Raw genomic sequence first — 15,057 nt, 5'->3', positions numbered from 1 at the left:
GCGATTGTCGCGATTGTGATTCTTGATTTGTGAGGGCTTTCCAGACGAATAGCACGATGCCTCGCAAGAGCCAAAGGGCAACAAAAGGTCGACCTCCAACTCGTTATGGCTTTGATGAGGAGGATAACGACCTTGAACTGACTCTCACTCAGGCTAAGATTGAGAGAACTCGTAAGGAAATGGAGTTTTTGTCATTGCGGGAAAAGGAACTTGAGTTGCGCCAAAGTATGATGAAATCTAAGCGGATGAATTCACCAACAATTCTGGGGGATGTCCAGGGGGATATTCCAAGGACCTCAACACCTTTTTCATCGAATTCACGCAAGAAAGTTGAACTTTTCAACCCTCTGGTTACGAGGGGAAATGTCGTGTCTGATGATGAAGAGGCACCAGTGAATCTGGACGTGATCGTTGACAGGTTTGCAGAGTTCCAGAAGAAACTGATTGACGACGCAGCCCCGAAGAAGGAAGTTCTCACAATGACAAATGATCAGTTCCATTCGGCAATTCAGGAAGCTGTGAAGGCTAAAGAAAGAGAAATTGACACCAAACTTACTGGCTCCAAAGTGAAGCAAAATGCCACTAATGATGTGGACAAACACTCAAAAACGTCATCGGATGTTTTGGAGGTTATGGAGCGTTTTCTTGTACGCCAATCTTTTGGAACAGATGTACAAAAGTTTGATGGGAGTGTGAAGGAATGGCCGTTGTTCCGTGCTTGGTACGAGAACACTACCCAGACGTGTGGATATACGGATGTTGAGAGACTCAACCTGCTTCAGAGGTGTCTCACTGGAGAAGCCAAAGAAACAGTCAGATTTCTTCTCTACTCAGCATCGAATGTGAACAAGGCTTTGTCGTCACTGGAAGAGCGATATGGACAACCTGAACATCTGATTCGCACCATGATTGCACAGGTGAAGGCTTACCCACCTGTAAGAGTAGACAAGCCGGAGAGCTTGGTTGAATTTTCCACTATGATGGTGAACATGGTAGCAGCGATTGAGGAATTCAACCGAATGTGCTACATTGATAATCCCCAGCTGCTGGATGAGCTTGTGCTAAAGCTCCCGATGTCAATGCAGATTTCTTGGTCAGAATTCCAGGTGACCAAGAGCTACGTGACAGTGAAAACCTTGTGTGACTGGATTGCGGTAAAGGCCAGGGCGGCGAATTATCGTGTACAGGTTAGGGACTCAGCGAAAATTGAGCAGAAACCTGTCAAAGGCAAAACCGTGGCAACTGTCAATGAATTGACCGAGCTGAGAGCCGAAATGGCGGCATGCAGCTTTTGCAAGGGAAAACATGCCCCACAAAATTGTGAGACTTTTAAGAAGCTCAAAATAAGCGACAGATGGAAGATTGTGAGAGAAAAGGGAGTTTGTTTCAGATGCTTGAAGCCAAATCATTCTCTCTCAACTTGCAGTGATAACGGAAAATGTCCAAAACCTGGTTGTGGTCAGAAACACCACAATCTTCTCCACAGAGATGACAAGCAGCAAATGTTCTCTCTAGCTCAGAGAGAAGATGAGGAGAAGCTAGATGCTTCAGATTTCCCTACTGAGACTGATCAGGACTCGGATCAGGAAGATGAAATTTCCCCACAGAGGGGAATTGTGATGACTGGAGCCACAGTGGCTCATGCCAATACGAGTAATAAGATTCTCATGAAGATACTTCCGGTGTATGTTACTGGACCGAAAGGTACCTTGAAGGTCTACGCCTTTTTGGATGAGGGCTCCATGCTGACAATGATGAAGGCATCTCTAGCAGAGAAATTGGGGCTTAGTGGACCAAAGTGCCCTCTGACGTGGCAAGGAGCTGGACCGACAGCATGTACTGATCTGACATCGACTGTTGTCAACTGTAGAATCAGAGGTACTCATCCCAAAGCCAAGGAGTATTTAATGCAGAAAGTTAGGACTGTCTGTGATTTAAGTCTCCCTAGGCAGACAGTGGATATGGAAGCACTGTCACGGGACTGGAAACATATGGCCGATGGTCATTCTGAATCCATGGTGGATGCAGAGCCCGATCTGCTGATAGGGCTGGACAACACTCCCTTGATTGTGTCACGGGAGATTATCCACGGACCGTGGAACGCTCCCTATCTGGCTTTAACTTGGTTAGGCTGGGTAGTAATGGGAAAATTGAATAATCAAACCTCATGTGAGGTAAAGACCTACTCCTACTCTATTGTGGAACGCAAAGATGAGCTGTATGAAATGGTGAAGAATTCCTTTTCCTTGGAGGGCTTTGGTACTGAAGGTCAAGAGAAGGTACTCTCTCGTGAAGATAAGAGAGCTCTTGAAATCATGAAGCGCACCACCCGTAGGACGAGTGATGGGCGTTTCGAGACAGGATTGCTGTGGAAGCAAGGTCATCAACCAATTGTGCCAGAGTCAAGAGATGTAGCTGTCAAGCGCTTGTACACCATGGAGAGGAAACTAGACAGAGATCCGGCATTGGCCGAGGCTTACTGTGCCAAGATAAGTGATCATCTTGAGAAGGGATACTTGATAAAGCTCACAGAAGAAGATAGGATGACTCCTACTGGAAATACTTGGTATCTTCCACACTTTGCGGTTTTTCACCCGGCTAAGGGAAAAATTCGAGTGGTATTTGACTGTGCGGCTAAGTCAGGGAATGTATCACTTAACGATCTGCTGATGAGCGGGCCAGACTTATTGAAATCACTTCCGGCAGTGTTGGAAAACTTCAGAAAGGGTAAATTCGCATTCACTGGAGACATCAAGGAGATGTTTCATAGAGTTTATGTTAGGGCAGAAGATACCAACTATCAAAGAATCCTATGGAGAGGAATGGATAGGAAAAATGAGCCAGAAGAGTACAAGATGAATGTGATGACATTTGGGGCATCTTGTTCTCCCACTCTAGCGTCATATGTGAAGAATCTAAATGCCCAAGAATATGCCGAAGAATTCCCAGAGGCAGTGAAGGGAATACTACACAATACATACTGTGACGATTATCTGGGATGTGCAGATACCATTGAGGAGTCTCGCGGATTGATCAAGGATATTGTTCAGGTTCATAAAGCCGGTGGCTTTGATATAGTGAACTGGACAGCCAATGACAGCAGAATTCTTAATTGTGTGAGTGACACGATGAAAAGTTTGAATGCGAAGGATGAACCTGAAAGAATTCTTGGCTTGTGGTGGGACTCTTCTGAAGATGTCTTCACTTTCAAGACCACATTCCATCGCGTCGCATCTGATATTCTGTCTGGAGAGAAGATACCCACAATGAGAGAAGTATTACGGCTGGTAATGTCAATCTTCGATCCATTGGGATTTTTGGCTATGTTTTCGGTGAAAGGAAAGATGATTCTCCAAGAGATTTGGCGTCAGAAAATTGGATGGGACGACATCATTTATGGTGTGGCTTTGGAGCAGTGGCAAGCATTCATCAAGGAGCTAAAAATGATTGACACAGTGAAGATACCGAGATGTTATTCTCCGAAACTTCCGGAAGCAACTTCAATCCAGCTACACGTCTTTGGAGACGCCAGCGAGAGTGCCTATGCATCAGTTGCATATTTACGGATTGAAAGTGAAAATAGTGTTGAAGTGGCTTTTGTGTGTGCTAGAACTAAAGTTGCTCCATTGAAAGCTACCAGTATCCCAAGACTTGAGTTACAAGCTGCAGTGCTTAGTGCGCGAGTTAGCGTTGCGGTAAAAACATCTTTGGATCTTGAATTTGATCGAGTGGTTTTGTGGACGGATTCCCTAACGGTGATGGGGTGGATCAAAAGTGATTCTCGTAGATACAAGCAGTTTGTTGGACACAGAATAAGTGAAATTGACCAACTGACAGAGATTCATCAATGGAGATGGATTTCGACTACACAGAATCCAGCTGATTTGGCCACGCGTAGAAAGCCGTGTGATTTCAGTGCGTCCTCTAAATGGTTCACTGGGGCGCCCTTCCTGAAATTGGAGGAGGAACAATGGCCTCAAGATGATAAAAAACAAAAAGTTGCAGACAATGGAGACATTGAGGTGTTTCAAGTGTTAGTGAACGTTGAAAGGTTTATTGGAAATCGTCTGATTCCAGAGATGAGTCGTTTTTCCCGCTGGAATCGACTTGTCAGAGCGACTGCTCAAGTGAAAAATTGTGCGCAGTTTTGGTTGGAAAAGTGGCGTAAAGCGAAAGAAAATCTAAAAACAAGTGAATTACCCGGACTCAAAGTGAGTGATTTGATAGAAGCAGAAAAAGTGTTGCTTCAGGAAATACAGTCAGTGTACAGAAGAGAAATACAGTGTCTCCAAGAGGGAAAAGTAATTCCCAAAGAAAGTGATTTGTATCATTTGACGCCGTTTGTGGATTCTGATGGATTATTGAAAATGAGATCACGTTTGCAAAATAGTGAAGTGCGAGTAAAGTGCCCCATTATTCTTCCGCCGAAGCACGTGGGGACAAAGTTGATTATTAGTGATTTTCATGTTCGGAATCATCACCAAGGACGAGAACAAGTTGTAAACAACGTTCGTGAAAGATTTTATATTCCAAGAGTGAGAGTGGCAGTCAAGAGGGCTTGGCATGAGTGTCAAATTTGCAAAAACAAACGCGCCCAACCTTTGATTCCTGAAATGGCCGTGCTTCCATCCGCAAGAGTTAATGATTCAGTGTATCCCTTTGTAAAGAGTGGAATGGATTATTTTGGACCATTAGAAGTGAAGGTGGGTCGTCGTGTGGAGAAAAGATGGGGAGTAATCTTCACTTGCCTAGCGACTCGTGCTGTGCACTTGGAAGTCGCACACTCCCTGACGACAGACAGTGCCATCATGGCAATTAGACGTTTCATGAATCGACGCGGATCTATAACTGATATGTTCTGTGATAATGGAACAAATCTCCGAGGAGCTGATAACGAATTTCGACGACTTTATGCAGCCGTAGATGAAAAGAAGATTCAGGAAACCTTCTCCGAAAAGCGTGTGGAATTTCACTTTAATCCACCAGCCGCACCACATATGGGCGGTGTTTGGGAAAGACTTGTCCGTTCCGTCAAAGTTGTATTGAAAGAGGTCATGAGGACACGGCATCCCACTGATGAGGAGTTGCACACATTCTTTATTGAAGTGGAGTATATTCTAAATAACCGGCCTTTAACTTATGTGTCGATTGATCCTGATGACGAGACTGCCATCACTCCCAATCATTTCTTGATTGGAAGATCTGGAGAGAACCGACCGATTGGGACCTTTGATGACAGCGATTTGTTCCTCCGCAAAGCATGGAGACGAGCCCAGTATTACGCAGACCATTTTTGGCGTAGATGGATGCGTGAGTACCTTCCCGAGTTGACAAGACGAACTAAGTGGTATTCTACCACTAAAACTATCAAGATTGGAGATGTCGTTGTTGTGTGTGATGAACAGTTACCTCGCAACCAGTGGCCCTTGGGTCGAGTGGAAGAAGTATTTCCTGCCCCTGATGGGAAAATTCGTTCAGTGATGGTAAGAACTCGTTACGGCCTATACAAGAGACCAGTTGCAAAGCTTGCTGTGCTGGACCTGGAGTAGGTGGGTGCAGGAGCACCAGAGGGGAAAATGTTGGAAACGCGAGCGCTAACTGGCGGAAATATTTGAAGATTTATTATGTAAGCCCTTCCGGCACATTTGTCAGTCTTTTTGTAGAAAGCGTGGCGTGACGTGCATTTGTGAATTTTCATAGGAAAAGAATTTGCGTAAGTTAGGATATTTCCTCATGTTAAAAATCTATTTAATTTAGTAATATTTATTGGTTAGATTTGGCTGAACTCCTTGGGAGACGATCAAGCTAAGTCCTGAGTCAGGAAAAAGAGTTATATAACTTGGTAGGTTCGATAAACGATTGAAAGAAATTTAAAATGGCGTCAGGATAAAAATTATTAATTGAATTACAGGTTGTAAACTTTCAAAAAGCTTGAGGTTGGTGGAAGCAAACGGAGGCCGTTTGAGATTAAAGTAAGGATTGAATTGTTTGAATTAAAGAAATGAATTGAAGTGTATATTTATTTTAGGGACCACCAACATTCATTCATTCATTTGTAATCAGCCATTTAGTCATCGCCAAAGTAATCAAGTCCTTGCAGTCCGCCACGGGGAAATTGAGTTAATAAAAATAAATACAGTCCACTATCTCTTGATTTGTTTGACCCAGGGGACTTGGTCCCCAAAAATACTGATGATGTGCACATAAATCAGACATTAATATTTAGTCTTGGAATGAGTGCTAGGGCTCAGCCACAAAATCACTCAATGGCTACTGTCTGTCGGATGACTCGCAATATAATCTTTCCGCCACAGTTCAAGACACTTCATGAATGGTTTCACTATGCTTTTGCCAACAGTGAGATAGACTCTGTAGATCGATTTCCGGTGCTGGAACGTGAAAAGCCGGAACCCAATACAAATTCAATTGAAAAAGTGCGGTCTGGAGGTGCCGTAGGAGGATCACAACCTAAGCTACAAGATCCCAATCATAATCGTGAGGTGATATTTGCTCTGCCAAGTCTTAGGTTGCAGTTCAAGACAGAACATCTTCAAGGAGCTGCAACTCCGGAGTCCAATCAGGAGGAGAAACCTGTGGTGGAGTGCAGTTTCATCACAGAATTTGAAGATCATATCTTTGTGACAGTAGATGCTGATGCTTTCTTTTTTCTGCACGATCTAATAACGACGTATCTTAAAGAAAAGGAAAAGGTACTCGCAGCAGCTGGATATGCAAGATCAGCTTCACCAAATATTCTTCCTGTCAATTCAAACCTTACTTCACAATCTACTACACCTCCTGATACTGTAAAAGTTGCTGATGGTGATGCAGCAGTTGGAATGTTCCAAGAAGGTACAAGTTATATTTATAGGTATTTATAGCTTACTAAGATGTATCTTTAATTATAAGATTGTTTCAAAATCATAGATTGCTCTGAATTTACTATGAAAAAAAATATCAAACTAATTTTTTTTTTTTATACTAGGTTTGGCAAATGGTGTCGGTTTAGCTGGTACCTCAACTTCGTCGAATGCTTCAAATTCATCATCAAATATCACAGTGAGTGAGGAAAAGACGTTGAAAATTGATAAAATGGATATGGAGGCCTTCTTGAAAGATTGGCGTGAATTTGTTTGTCGAACATGGCATTTGGAGCCAACTGTACGTCTTTTATCGTGGGCTGGTAAATCTATTGAGCCTTATGGCATTGATTATATTTTGAATAAGTTGGGATTTAGTCATGCCCGCACCACTATCCCAAAATGGCTTCAGCGTGGTTTTATGGATCCTTTGGATAAGCTGCAGGCCCTGCTTATGCTGCAACTTCTTTCTATGGTCAAAGAGAATCGTGTGCACAATAGCTAAGCCCTAAAGTGGTGGATATTTATCAAGTCTTACTATACCTCTCTCTGATCCAATGGATTCAATCATACCAAAGATTTTGCGTTTCATCATAGGCGGTTGGCTTCAAATTAAATAGAATTTAGTGAAATTTAGTGATCTTAGTGATGGTATGCAATAAAGGGAAACTCAGAATTAAAACAGATTTGTTTTCTTCCATAACCATTTATATTATATAAAAAAAGAAAAAAAATGGAAGTAAAAGCTTTCACCGCCAATATCAATAACAATTATGATATTTTTTTTTAGAGATGTTCATTTCAATTATTAAAATATCACACAACTTCTTTCACAATCAATATTACATACAATTGATATGTATATGGACTTTACCGACTACCTAAATCTACCCTGTAATAATTGTGATTTAATAGTGCATGTATAAAAAAGGGACAGATAATCCTAACCGGCTTATGTAGGTGAGATTCTTAACGTGAGCTAACTCGGAGTGCATGCAAATTCGATTTGATGCTGAAGTAGGGAGACGCCATTCAGTTATCTTGAACCAAATTCGTGAAATTATACAAGTTTTGTATTTGAACCAAAATGTCAAGGATTTGGATGAACTGGCACAAAAATAATATATGGGTGAAATGTAGACCAGAATGTTCTCTATAATTTTGCCGTAGAACTTGAACTCATCGATTACTCAGAAGCCAAGATAAGCGAGGTTTTTTGTTTCTTAACTCGTTTTTTCATCCAGAGTGCCCCAAGTGTTCATTTGTTGAACTTCAACTAAATCAGAGAATTGTTGTATTTTGTGGGACTTTCCATTTAAGCCCCTATTTTAAGTGTCTTGGTGGAGTAGAGGCAGTCAAATTGGCATCTGAGTGATTTCAAAGCGTTATTATGGGAAAAATCAATTTTTTCACACTTAAACGGCAAAATCGGAGTGATAGCGTAGTCTGAGCGGAAAATGATGTATGGACGAAATGTAGAGACAAATGTGCTCTACAATTATGTTGAAGTAATCATCAAAATCGGTTCAGCGACAGTCGAGATAATTGAGGTTATGTGATATTGAAATTGGTTTTTCGACTGTGGCGCCCCTGGTGTTGGTCCCACGAAGTTCAAACATTCTAGAAAGTTGTAGCATTTGGTGAGATCTTTCGTTTAAGCCCTCATTCATCAAAATCGGTCACATAGAACCGGAGATATGATTTTTTGAATTTCGTGAACTTTGACCCCTCATATCTCCGGTTCTATTGAAACCACAGCGCGCATACGCACCATTTTGGAAACGTCCTAGACTGGACTACAACATACTAAAATTTCATTAACTTGCACAATGCCGTTTTTGAGAAAAGTGACTTTGAATTTCGATGAATTTTGACGCTATCACAGCGCCACCTGTGGTGACTTTTTGAACTTCCATCTGAAAGTGCTCATCGAGACGAAACCAAAAAGGTAAAATTTAGGTCGCTATGTTAATTAGAACCGGAGATAGAGGCCGGTCAATGTTCGAACTTTGACCCCTTATAGCTCGGGTCAGGGGTTATGGATCGACTTAAGGTTTTTTTTGTTTGATAGGTATAATCAACGGCTACAACATACTAAATTTTCAGCCCGATGCACAATGGAATTTTTGAGTTATTTAACTTTTAAGATTTAAAAATTTTCTTTTTAAAAAAAGCGCCCCTAGCGGTGGTTTTATGAACTTGCGATGTTAGAAGGAGAAGTGGCATTTCACGAGAGCTTTCCAAAAAGCCCTCACTTTTTAAATTCTGACAATTAGAACCGGAGTTATGGCCATTTTAAGAAATTTTTTTTGGACCCTTATAGCTCGGGTCAGGGGGGTCGGGGGACCTTAAGTTTGGTATTGATGGAAAGCTCTAAGGCCCAGCTATAACATACTAAAATTTGAGCCCGCTCGATGCCATAGGGGCGGAGCTATTGAGAAAACAAAAAAAGGGGGGTCTTCAAAATGGCGGAAGGAGGGGTGGGGGGTGGGGGGTCTATGCACCAAGTTGCAATTTTCACCCGATATATAACCTTTGCCGAAAACCGCAAGTCGATATCTTTTTTAGTTTAGGAGCTATTAAGCTCCAAAGAGCGGCCGGCCGGCCGGCCGGCCGGGAACGTAAATTAGCCACATATATATTCGTGATCAGGAAGTGCTGAAACACATTTTGGCCAAATTTGAGGTCGATCGGACGACATGAAATTTTGTTAGGATTATAGTAGGTGAGATTGTTAAGAATCTCACCTAATATTCAAACTGTATGATAATGTCTACAATTTACTGTTTTCCGTGTATTTTTTCCAATGTATGACATCTTTCCACCAATTAGCACGCTCGAGAGTGCCTGGTGTTTGCAATATAGACGCTTCGAGGTTCTTGTATATTTCTCCATTTGCTGCGCCGAGTGGAGAATTGAGAATGAAATCTGGAGGAGCTAATGCATCTACTAGTGCCAGAGCGTCCTTCTTTATCTGTGGCAAAAGAATAAGTATGCCTTGTTCGTAAATTTCTGCAGCTTTTGGTCCAGTGGCAAATCCACCTTGATACAGGATGGAAAGGTGTGTAATGAGCACAGTGGCTCCATACAAGGATAAAAGACGTGTAAGTGCTTTGGTCTCTGGTGATTCTTTAAGTTCAAGTATACGATTGTAGAAAGCAAGGAAAATCATTCGTTTTGCATAGACAATTGATAGAGTTGTGGCATTAAATGTTTGTGAATCGTTGCGAATTTCGAAGATAGATTTTTTCTGCCCCTGAAGTGATTCCACGCGTTTTGCTGTCTTCTCCAATTGCCACGCACATAGCCAATTTAAGGATTTCAATAGATCTAAAATATAAACAACAAGAATTAAATACAGTTATTAATTACCATCACAAAACAATAAATGTAATATATATACTTTCTGGCTTAATGGCCTCCTCAGGTGTCGTCCATGTGAATTTATATGAAATAATTGTTTCAAAATCTGCTAAAAATGACGCTGAATTTAATGGAGATACTTGCTTGAAAGCCTCCCAACCTTGTTTTCGGACACTAAGGAGCCAATTAGAGGCTTGTTGTACAAGCACATTATTTTCACCTTCATATGTGCAATTAGCATCGTTATCCCCTCTCAAATCACCTAAACGAGCTAATTTAAGATAGCCATGTCCTCCACATGCCTCTCGACATTCTTGGATTGCATCTCGTGCTAACCACGAGCACACGGGTTTTGCAGCTGATGATATTGCGTGTATTTCCATGCCGCGATCTGCAACATCTTCACCGAGGTAGCCTTGAACGATGTTCTCAGAGTGGCGCACAAAAAGCCACATAGAAAAAATACGAATAGCGTAAGCTGATGCCAAATGAGGAAAAAGACGAAATTGTTGAGATTGGTATTCAATCACTGACAATTCTTCATTGCTATCATCTGGACCAAATTGCTTGCGACTACCTGAATAGCGTATTGCTATGACTATAGCTTTGAGAATGTAGTATCCAGCCATTCCTGTTAATTAGAAGTTGCACAGTTTAGAATCTCAATCGAAAAAAAATTAATGTTGCAAAAGAAATTTGGTTATTTCTTGCAAAAGTAGGGTAAAGTGATACAAGTTGGACAGGGATTTTTTCTTGATAAATACAGTACCTACTAAATTTTTTTAAGCACAAGGAACCAAATTATAAAACTGAAGCATTAAAAATATACAAATAAAAACGATTCGCGGAATTTCGCGGGTCGCGTAATTTTTTTCCAGTGAAATTTTGCACATATCAAGCCTGAAAGAGGCTCTAAATGGATGTAAAGTTTGAGGCCTCTATCTCTCATAGTTTCCAAGATAATCAACTTTAAAGATTTTCAGACTCTATCCATTTCTCGTCCGATTTTCTTAATTTTCCAGTGAAATTTTGCACATCTCAAGCCTGAAAGAGGCTCTAAATGGATGTAAAGTTTGAGACCTCTATCTCTAATAGTTTCCGAGATAATCAACTTTAAAGATTTTCAGACACTTTTATGCATTTCTCGTCCAATTTTCTTAATTTTCCAGTGAAATTTTGCACATCTCAAGCCTGAAAGAGGCTCTAAATGGATGTAAAGTTTGAGGCCTCTATCTCTAATAGTTTCCGAGATAATCAACTTTAAAGATTTTCAGACACTTTTATGCATTTCTCATACAATTTTATGTAGAAATATCGTTCGAGTTTACCACAATCCGATTTTGCAACGAAGGAATCACACCTATATAAGCTGATCTAGGCTTATCACTGGCTTTTTGTTTCTGAACCATTCTAAAATTATGTTTAGCTCTTATAAGCCAGAGAACTTGATTTAAGATGACCCCAATTTGGCTTTTATTTTGATGAGGTTGATTTTGCATTATGTATTCAATTAGCATTAGCCTAATAGTCTAACATATTTTGCATAAGACAATTGATAGATAGCATCAATTAGTTTTCAAACAAAATCATTTTCAATTTGGGGTGCTGTTTCGACATACTGTAACGATTTTTCCAATATTTCCTTTAATCGAATAGCGTAAACTTACTAAATAATAAATTTTACATCTTTGGGTGTTGTCTAGACTCTAGCTCTAGAGACTGTCTCTATTTCTTATAGTCAATACCCAAAAATTATTAGTACAGCAAATTCAGACAGTTGGCTCAACATTAATGAGTGACTTTTATAAAAAAATTATATTATTCTTCCTTAAATTTTTTAATTCAACCGCCAATATTGTAACTCACCACATATTCCAACTCTTCCTCCTGAGAGGGCTCCGAGAGAAGCTCCCATCCGCTTTTTGTTATCCTTTATCTTGGCTACAAATTTTCCATCAGGACTTATATCACCAATGCGTGAAAGGAGATACTCTCTAGGGATGCGATACTGATGAAACATAACAAATCCATTATCGAGCCCATTTAATGATACTTTTTCGCCGAGATCCCCAACAACTATTCCAGGGAAAGCTTTTAAAGTTTTGGTGTCGCGTATTGGAACCAGGAAAGCATTCAGTCCATGATTCTGTCCATTAGCATGAAGTTGAGCGTAAACGATGGCATGTGTGCAAGTTTTGCCAAGATTTCCAACCCAGCATTTGGCTGCTTCGAAATCGGGTGTGTGAAGGATAAACTCTTGCGTTTTATCATCATATCTTGCCTCAGTTCGCATACCACGGGCATTTGTACCATGAGATAATTCCGTAAGTGCGAATGCACCACTAATTTCACCCCTTTCATTAGCTTCTACAAATTTTTGCAGACGCTCAGTGCCTAAGCTCCGGATTACATTGGCGAACATAGTAAAAGCCAAGGCGTACTTGATATTTAAGCTGGGGTCAAACATAATGACAGAGGAGACAAAAACTGAAGCAAATTCTGGTCTCTGAAGGAACATATCAATGGTGAAAAATTTTTTATGGAAGAGAACAAATTGTCTCTTTGTGGTAATATGACGCTGACTGTCCAAAGATTGGGTTTCAGTTGCATGGGCAAACAATGGATGAGTCTCCATAAATTTCCAGATGCCATACTGTAACGAATAAAAAGAACAAAAATAAAATGGACAGATAAACCTAAATCGCAGTTTATTTTACGTAAGACTCTGATCCCTATAAGGATGAGAGGGCCAAAAATTGGGACTTTGGGGGTCAAAAAAAAAACCAAAAATATTTTTTTAGACTTCTCATAGACCAGCCACAGGGAAAAAATTGGAACACCGATGTCCATATCGGCTTCAAATTGTTAACGTGAGTATTACTAGGATTGCATGCAAATTCTAGTTGTTGGCAGATATTATTCAGTATGAATTTAAATCAAATTTAGGATTTTGACGATTTTGGTGAACTGAGGGAAAGCAGATATGTCGTCAGTTGGATCAGCAATTGTCATAACTCGTAAAGGAAGTGGGGCACCTTTTTAATTAGGGTAGCTTGTTGAGCATTTTTTCCTATTTTTAAATGGAACTGGACCTTAATGTAATACAATTTAGGTCCACAATTGTGAATCTAAATAACATCAAAATAAGCATAAATGTGTTGTAAAATTAGAAGAGGAATAAGCAAATTTTAAGCTGCCCCGCTTTCCCATTGCTTCCATATTGTAAGAAGTGCTGATGAGGTGATGAAGTTACAATTGCTGATCTAACTAATGATGAGTATTAATATAGACAAGTTTTTTTTTAAATAAACTCTAGCTATGATAACATACTACAATTATGAATCCGGTCATTACCATTGAGGCTGAATTTGATAAAAGAGGGGTTTTTTTTAGAATAGCGAAAGGAAGAGTAGGTAGTTAATGTACTAAGTTCAAATTTTTACCCAATAACCTTTGGCGAAACCACAAGTCGATATCTCCTTTAGTTTGGAAGTAATTAAGCTACAAAGAGCAACCGGGGATGGGAAAGTCTTTTAGCCAACCTTAGTAATTGTGCCCAAAAATGATATGAGATGAGTGAAATTGTTAAGAAATCTCACATAATATTGTTCAATAATCTTATTCAAGAAGTGGAATGATAAGATTACAGTAACAGAGATCACAAATGGCCTTAAGATCGTTTTTACTTTCTTATCACTGTATTCATGTTCTGGATTTGTTCAACTTACACGATACTTCAAGAGCTCTTCATCCTCCAGGATCAATTTTAATTTCCTCCAGTCGAATGTCGCAGCATCCCTATATTGTGTAAGGGGTCCTTCTGGGAAGTCCGGGAAAATGTATTTGTCTTCAAAAATATTCTTTGAATTACTACGTAAAATAAAATAAAAAAAAATGGATTTATTGTTTTTTTTTTTCTTAAATTGCATGCACTTTGTTTACCTATCAGTTGACATTGTCACAGGATGTATCCTTTTAAATGCTTTCTGCAGAAATCTTGGAAATACTGCAAAAGACGAAGAGTACGTAGTACAATACCTTAAAATGGGCCACAGTGACATTGAATGAAGAAGTGCGTTGCATGAAAATGAAATTGTTATCCCAAAAGATTTTATACTGGGAACACTGGTAAAATGAGCAAATTAAAAATATTCTTATTTTAATGCATGTCTAGTTTACCTACTTATGTATGTATGAGCCAAAAAAGCGGAGCAATAATGACTAATGATTTTTATATAAAAAGAACAATTGAAAAAAACATCTGCTTTTCAACATAAGATAACAACATGTTATAGATTTTATGATTTATTATAATACTAAAACTATTAACTCACACTTTTTACGTGAAATTACTTCCTTTTTTGCAAGTTTACTGGGAAATTATAGTGCTTCTTTCGTGTATTCACTTCTTGTTTATGGCAGTGGCAAAAGTTCCAAATCTCCACCAAGCTCACATCTAAAATGTCAATTAATGATGTGAAAACCACCAATGGGAGGGCGCTTTTGCTATTGAGTTCAAATTCAAATTGTTACTCGTCGAAAATTATTTTGCAATTGTGAAATTATATTAGAAATTTTAACATCCATAATAGAATCAAAGTTCAAGACTTTTGCTTTCAATTTGCTATCAAATTAGATTAGCTATCAAATGTAATCTTTCCTATATAATTCGTGAAAAAAAAAGTTTGAATGAAGCTGATAAATATCCCATGAATAAAAATGGAGTATTTTAGTGTGAATATTTAATTAATGATATTTCACTGTCTAATCTGCTCCGGTTCCTCCTATACAAGTCCTAGAGTTAATTTCAATTTTAAATCTCCTATCAGACATA

At 39.5% G+C, this 15,057-nt stretch overlaps 3 protein-coding genes across 7 annotated transcripts; 2 read left to right on the top strand and 1 right to left on the bottom strand.

Moving 5' to 3' along the window:
- The first annotated feature begins 56 nt into the window (after positions 1–56).
- LOC129805237 (uncharacterized) lies at positions 57–2,139 on the top strand. Its single transcript, XM_055853013.1, has 2 exons — positions 57–2,069; positions 2,131–2,139. Exons 1-2 carry the CDS (start codon positions 57–59, stop codon positions 2,137–2,139), a joined length of 2,022 nt encoding a protein of 673 aa, XP_055708988.1.
- On the top strand, positions 2,119–6,148 carry LOC129807523 (uncharacterized). Of its 2 annotated transcripts, XM_055856852.1 has the most exons (3): positions 2,119–5,842; positions 5,912–5,972; positions 6,029–6,148. In XM_055856852.1, the coding sequence occupies exon 1, from the start codon at positions 2,142–2,144 to the stop codon at positions 5,547–5,549; it is 3,408 nt and encodes a 1,135-aa protein (XP_055712827.1). In that variant the 5' UTR covers positions 2,119–2,141; the 3' UTR covers positions 5,550–5,842; positions 5,912–5,972; positions 6,029–6,148. The 2 variants fall into 2 exon arrangements, with proteins under 2 accessions (XP_055712827.1, XP_055712826.1); XM_055856851.1 differs by having other exon boundaries at positions 2,119–5,972.
- A 1,398-nt stretch (positions 6,149–7,546) lies between these two features.
- LOC129807540 (peroxisomal acyl-coenzyme A oxidase 3-like) lies at positions 7,547–14,694 on the bottom strand. Of its 4 annotated transcripts, none has more exons than XM_055856886.1 (6): positions 14,407–14,694; positions 14,166–14,229; positions 13,952–14,093; positions 12,090–12,876; positions 10,264–10,854; positions 7,547–10,190 (listed from the first exon to the last, which is right to left on the bottom strand). In XM_055856886.1, the coding sequence occupies exons 2-6, from the start codon at positions 14,177–14,179 to the stop codon at positions 9,634–9,636; spliced, it is 2,091 nt and encodes a 696-aa protein (XP_055712861.1). In that variant the 5' UTR covers positions 14,180–14,229; positions 14,407–14,694; the 3' UTR covers positions 7,547–9,633. The 4 variants fall into 4 exon arrangements, with proteins under 4 accessions (XP_055712861.1, XP_055712858.1, XP_055712860.1 ...); XM_055856883.1 differs by having other exon boundaries at positions 14,166–14,348; positions 14,558–14,694; XM_055856885.1 differs by having other exon boundaries at positions 14,558–14,694.
- Positions 14,695–15,057: the final 363 nt, after the last annotated feature.

The sequence above is a fragment of the Phlebotomus papatasi genome, chromosome 3 (genome assembly GCF_024763615.1).
Source record: "Phlebotomus papatasi isolate M1 chromosome 3, Ppap_2.1, whole genome shotgun sequence".
Lineage (NCBI taxonomy): Eukaryota > Metazoa > Arthropoda > Insecta > Diptera > Psychodidae > Phlebotomus > Phlebotomus papatasi.
Note: the sequence above shows the minus strand (reverse complement) of the source record. Positions and strands in the feature narration are given on the sequence as shown.